Source organism: Ambystoma mexicanum, chromosome 8 (genome assembly GCF_040938575.1).
Source record: "Ambystoma mexicanum isolate Mex_15411 chromosome 8, UKY_AmexF1_1, whole genome shotgun sequence".
Lineage (NCBI taxonomy): Eukaryota > Metazoa > Chordata > Amphibia > Caudata > Ambystomatidae > Ambystoma > Ambystoma mexicanum.
The window spans coordinates 156,018,040-156,023,532 of record NC_090929.1 but is presented as its reverse complement, the minus strand read 5'-3'; the positions used below and the strand labels follow the sequence as shown (position 1 = coordinate 156,023,532).

Here is a 5,493-nt window from a genome sequence, read left to right as displayed (position 1 = left end):
AAGGCTGTGCTGGCCCCTTGCTCCTACTAAAGGCACACAACACACACACAAACAAAATGGCAATGGGATGCTGAGAAAGATTAACCAGAAATGAAGTTTCTAGCTCCTTCCAAGCCAGAGAGAAGCTGCCTAATGCAGGTGGTCCCTTTTTCTTTCCTGCAGGCTTTTATGCGAGGGGTTTCCATGGTGTGCTACCCCCTTACCTCTACTGCAGAAACTCAACACACATAGACATGAAATGGCAAAGTGCTGCTAAGTAAAATTAACCAACAATGAAGTTTCTTGCTGCTTCCAATCCAGAGATAAGGTGCCCAATACAGGTGTCCCCTTATTAATTCCCGCAAGCTTTTGGTTTAAGGCCTAGTAAGGTTTTAGTCCAAAACAAGTGTTTTTAGTAGGAATATAGTTCATGGCTTACAGAAAACATCATAGCAGCTACACTGATATGTAGTCTTACCCCAGTGAAGAATCCATTCTTAAATCCCAAAGGCACCAAACTGTACAGTAGCTCCTCCCACACTCTACTCAAGGCACCAAACCGATAGAAGTACCGGCCACATTCTACTCAAGGCACTAAACCATTAATTATCTCCTACCACAGTTCCACACTTTTCTGAGCTTGCCCAAGGCTTGCAAGCGTTTGAAAGCAATCCTGAGACTGTTTTCTGTTGTGGAGTTAATGCAACAATTGCTCACCCAACATGGAAGCACTTACTAATCAAAGCAAAATAGAAACAACTCCTGTTAGGTGAACACCTGCTGCTCAAATGCAATCCTTTCCCAATTATTGTACTATACACTTCCAGAGTGGCATACAAGTTGAACATATTTTTAATTACTAAAACATATTTTTAATTACTAAAACAAACTATTAACATTACGCACATTTCCTAGAAGTGCAAATAGATACCAGAGTTGATCATTGTCTTTGCGCCATAATATTTAATTTGTTTTAATTTTTACAGCAAACCCAATCGGGTTCCACTTGTTTGCATCAAATGCGTGAAAAGTTTTCCACAGCTGTCAGTGCACCTGAACAGAGTCTGTATGAAGGGTTGCACTTCAAATGAAATTGCAGCAACTGTTCACCAGGCCAGGGCATCAATGATTTCTCATCTCCAAACCGGAAGAATCTATACTTATGAAATACTTGGATTGCTGTTTGACGATGAAAACCGAAGAAAAGTTATTTCTTTGCTGGAAAAGCATGGATCTTTTATTTCTGGAAAACCACTTCCAACGTAAGTTTAGTGAACCTGCTTATGCAAAATTGCTCGTTTTGATATACTCACTACTATTTGATCATGAAATGTGCCTAGCAACTAGACTGCTTGGTCGGTCCCAACTGTTTTTGCAGTCTTATGCATTTTTCCATTACTTTATATGCCGTTTGCCCATAATTGATGCATCCACTCAAGCCTATGAGCACTATGGGGGTTATTACGACCCAGGCGCTAATTGCGCCAACTTTACCACCATGATGTAAACTATGTTTACACCATGGTGGATGGCGGATTTACCGCCCCATTCCAAGGTGAGTGGGGCGGTAAATCCCCATTTCCCATTTTCCCTTCCCCATTCCCATTTTTGCCCCATAGGGCACAATGGGAGTGGGGAAGGCGCTAATTACAGAAGTATCGGAGAGGTGGGCACCACAAGTTTTTTCTTTGCTTCAATTGAATATATGAATTTCACCTTCAGTGTCAGATTAAATTGATTTTAACCTGGAGCTACCAGTTCAAACCTAGTCCTATAGCACAAGGACCTTAATAAACTAAAAATACAGAAACAAGGCAACTCTGCCTTATTATAACTGGCGCATCTCAGTTGGCCCCTCTGTAGGGCTGCAAATTTTCCAAGAAGTTCAATTTCTTCTTCAATATGTTATTCAAATTAAATACAAAAAAAGTCAAATGTATCTATGTACTTTTAGCCAGGAATGTTTATTCACATTCCCGTTTTTGTATAATTATTGATTCACATTATACTGTGTTGGGCGATCATATTTTGCCATCAATATACATTCTGCCAATGCATTTCGGTTAGAACCTTCGTCAGGGCTGTATATAGGCACTTGATTACATCATCAAGCAAGATCCTTGCCTTTTCCTCTCGATCCTTCTTCCACGGTGGCGTAATTAGTATCATGGCAGGTTAGCGCCATGGATTTTAACGGCTGCTAAGAGCAGCCGTTAAAATCAGAATAGGCATTAAGGGTTAACGACGACGTTAACCCTTAATGCCTGGGTCGTAATGAGGCCCTATGTCCTTATTTGTTCCATGATCATTCCCCAATCAATGCTTTAATTAGTGTATGTCTTCATTTCAGACCTGTGCAACATTCTGACACAAAAACGAAGACTGAAAATCTTGAAGAAGAGGAAGAAGAAGACAACGAAGACAAGTCAAGAGCTGAGCCATGGTAAGACAAACAGTATTCTTCTTTTGTAACAATAATGGCTAAACAACAAAAAGCAACAATTGACATTTATTTCATGCAAAGACTAATGTTGCTTTTATTTATTTATTTGTAGCATTGACAAGCAAGTGCTTGATAGCAAGGGAAAAACATCTGCTGCCAGACATTTAGGGTATGTTAGTTAGCTAAGGCTGTATTGACTATGGAATTATGTGTTTTACTTATTTCAAAAACATCGTCAGTGGTTTTGCATACCCGTGTTCTAAGAAACATATCCAAAAACTCCAATGTTTTACTGAACAGCTCATAATTGGCCTTTGCATTTCTCATCTCTGCCAACCTATCAATATATGCCCTGGTAACGACTACATGTTTTTCACAGGGCATCTCATCAGCAATCAACATCCAAAGTGGCCCGTGAGGAATTAAACAGCCTCCCATTTGGTCGCTTACTTCGAAATTTTGAAGAAGCATTCCCAGTGACACCCAGCGGGAACCCGCCAAACAAGAAGCAGCGGGGTGCCCTGGCTGGGCGGCATGACCGTAAATTTTATGATGTATGGAGAATAAAGCAGCAACTCCTGAGAAAGGAGATAACATTGAGTAAGCATACTTTCCTGTTTGTAAAAGAACTATGTTTCCAAATACAGTTTTGAGTGCAGTATTAACCTTTTTTCCTTCCTTTTAATTGCAGAACATTTTTCATGGCGAGAACCTACGGAAAAACACATACACCGTTTCTTTAAAAGAATGGACTGGAGCAAAAATGTTCCTGATGTGCCTGGTATTATTAGGAACTGGAAGCCTGCGACAACCCAAGAAATGGATCCAACAGACGCCTACATGATATCGCTGGTGCAACGTCAAAGGTGGAAAGGACTTGGTTTAGTTGATGATGAGAAGAGAGGGAGGAAAGTGTCCACTAAACGCACCTTCCAGAAAGGGGAGGCGGTATGTGATTTCCATGGGGTGGTAATCTCTGCCGAAGAAGGACTAAGAAAAGTTGATGAGCTTAAACCCAAAGAGTTGAGATCTTTATTTTTTTTCCATGATTCTTCTGGAACCCGGCGGTGCATCTTTGCCCCAAATTCGCCATGCACATGCCACTCAAGGATGGAAACCCCGGGACGATTGATATACGAGTCAAAAAAACACTACAATGTACAACCAATTGTACAGACACTGGACATATGTGGGAACAATCAGTATGTGATACTATTTGTTGCAAGACACGACATTGCAGTTGGAGTGGACCTATCCTACAATTACAGGCTATCTACAAAATCACACAGAGGAGAGGTGCCTGACTGGAACGAGTAACAGGATTTTCAATAAACAAGTAGACTTTTCAATCTTTGATTTCCAAACACAGTTTCCAATCCACAACGCCTATGTTCTTTGGTCAACAGTATTCTTGCACATGTTCTTTCTCCTTGTTTTTTCTGCATTTCCTTATTTTTATTGCCCGATCCCTTATGGCCTTTTCCTCTATTTCCGATACCCTGTGTACTGCAGTCAGCTTTCAGTCTTAAGGTCCATTCTGTACCTTAAATGGGTAGTTGTTTGTCTTTCTGTCTCTTTTCCTGTGTATTTCTATTTGCATCCTTTTTTGTGATCATATACCTCCTTTCCTTTGTCATGTCTCTGTCTTATCTGTTTGCTTCATCAGTTTTCCCTCTACTTGCTTCCCCTATCCTTTCTTTCTATAGTTCTGTCTTCCTTTTCAATTCTCCAGCTATGGGTCTTAGCTTCATTCTCCAGCATGTAATATTGTTTTGTTGAGTTTTGTAAATTTCATAATGACTATTGATTAATAATTAGTTTTGCCTTAGTAGACTTGTTTTCTAAGTTATCATTCTCTTTACATGTACATTTTTTCTATTTACCTTATGTTTTGAAGTCCTTTGCATATTCCTGTTTGCTAATGTTTTGTTGAATTTTGTAAATTTCATAATGACTATTGATTAGTAATTTGTTTTACCTTAGTAGACTTGTTTTCTAAGTTATTGCTCTCTTTAAATGTACATTGTTTTTATTTACTTTATGTTTTTAAGTCGTTTGTATATTCCTGTTTGCTAATGTTTTGTTAATTTCATAATGACTATTGAATTAGTTTTGCCTTGGTAGACTTGTTTTCTAAGTTATTGATCTCTTTAAATGTACATTTTTCTATTTATCTTATGTTTTTAAGTCGTTTGTATATTCCTGGTTGATATTATTTTGTTGAATTTGGAAAATTTCATAATCACTATTGATTAATAATTTTCCAATTTCCAAGTTTATTATTCTTGTGCTAATAAATGTCCTTTAAATTCACTAAACTTGATCTAAATGCAAGCCTGACTAGTATTCCCTTGAAGGGAGTTTTCATATAGGTGTATCCCTTGAATTACCCCCCAAGGCACCAAACCATTAAGTAGCTCCTCTCACAATTTTCCCGCTCTTTTCTGAGCTTACCCAAGGCTTAAATAGCAGAGCAAGTGCTGACTTCATTACAGCTCTAGGCACAAGACTGTAGAGTTCTGAAGGGTACTGAAGGAAATCCTTGTCTTTTTGCTGTCCACCACACTACTTTCTTGCCTTGAGAATGGATTCTTCTCTGGGGCGAGTCTACATGCCCATGTCTCTGCCTTGATTTTTGTTTTTTGAAAGAGTGACAACAGTAGATCTGCTCATTTTCTTTTAACCTGCCAGTATTAACATGTTTCAAAGTTTATCATTCTTGTGCTGATACATGTCCTTTAAATTCATTAAACTTGATCTAAATGCAAGCCTGACTAGTACTCCCTTGAAGGGAGTTTTCATATAGGTGTATCCCTTGAATGACCCCCCCCCCAAGGCACCAAACCATTAAGTAGCTCCTCCCACATTTTTCCCCGCTCTTTTCTGAGCTTACCCAAGGCTTAAATAGAAGAGGAGAGGCTGACTTCATCACAGCTCTAGGCACAAGACTCTTGAGTTCTGAAGGGTACTGAAGGCCAACATTGTCTTTTCGCTGTACACCACACTACTTTCCTGCCTTAAGAATGGATTCTTCTCTGGGGTAAGTCTACCTGCCCATGTCTCTGTAGGGT

General features: G+C 39.3%; 1 protein-coding gene across 1 annotated transcript; it reads left to right on the top strand.

The window, feature by feature from the left end:
• Window positions 1-281: 281 nt before the first annotated feature.
• On the top strand, window positions 282-4,421 carry LOC138473552 (uncharacterized). Its single transcript, XM_069612147.1, has 4 exons — window positions 282-1,241; window positions 2,330-2,422; window positions 2,802-3,022; window positions 3,114-4,421. Exons 1-4 carry the CDS (start codon window positions 1,048-1,050, stop codon window positions 3,737-3,739), a joined length of 1,134 nt encoding a protein of 377 aa, XP_069468248.1. The 5' UTR covers window positions 282-1,047; the 3' UTR covers window positions 3,740-4,421.
• The last annotated feature ends 1,072 nt before the right edge of the window (window positions 4,422-5,493 follow it).

Bases quoted from the DNA above. Each gene is read 5' to 3' on its own strand.
- LOC138473552 (XM_069612147.1), top strand. From the start codon at position 1,048: ATGAAGGGTTGCACTTCAAATGAAATTGCAGCAACTGTTCACCAGGCC. The intron at 1,242-2,329 runs GTAAGTTTAGTG...TCTTCATTTCAG, and splicing joins TCTGGAAAACCACTTCCAAC to ACCTGTGCAACATTCTGACA. The intron at 2,423-2,801 runs GTAAGACAAACA...TGTTTTTCACAG, and splicing joins AAGTCAAGAGCTGAGCCATG to GGCATCTCATCAGCAATCAA.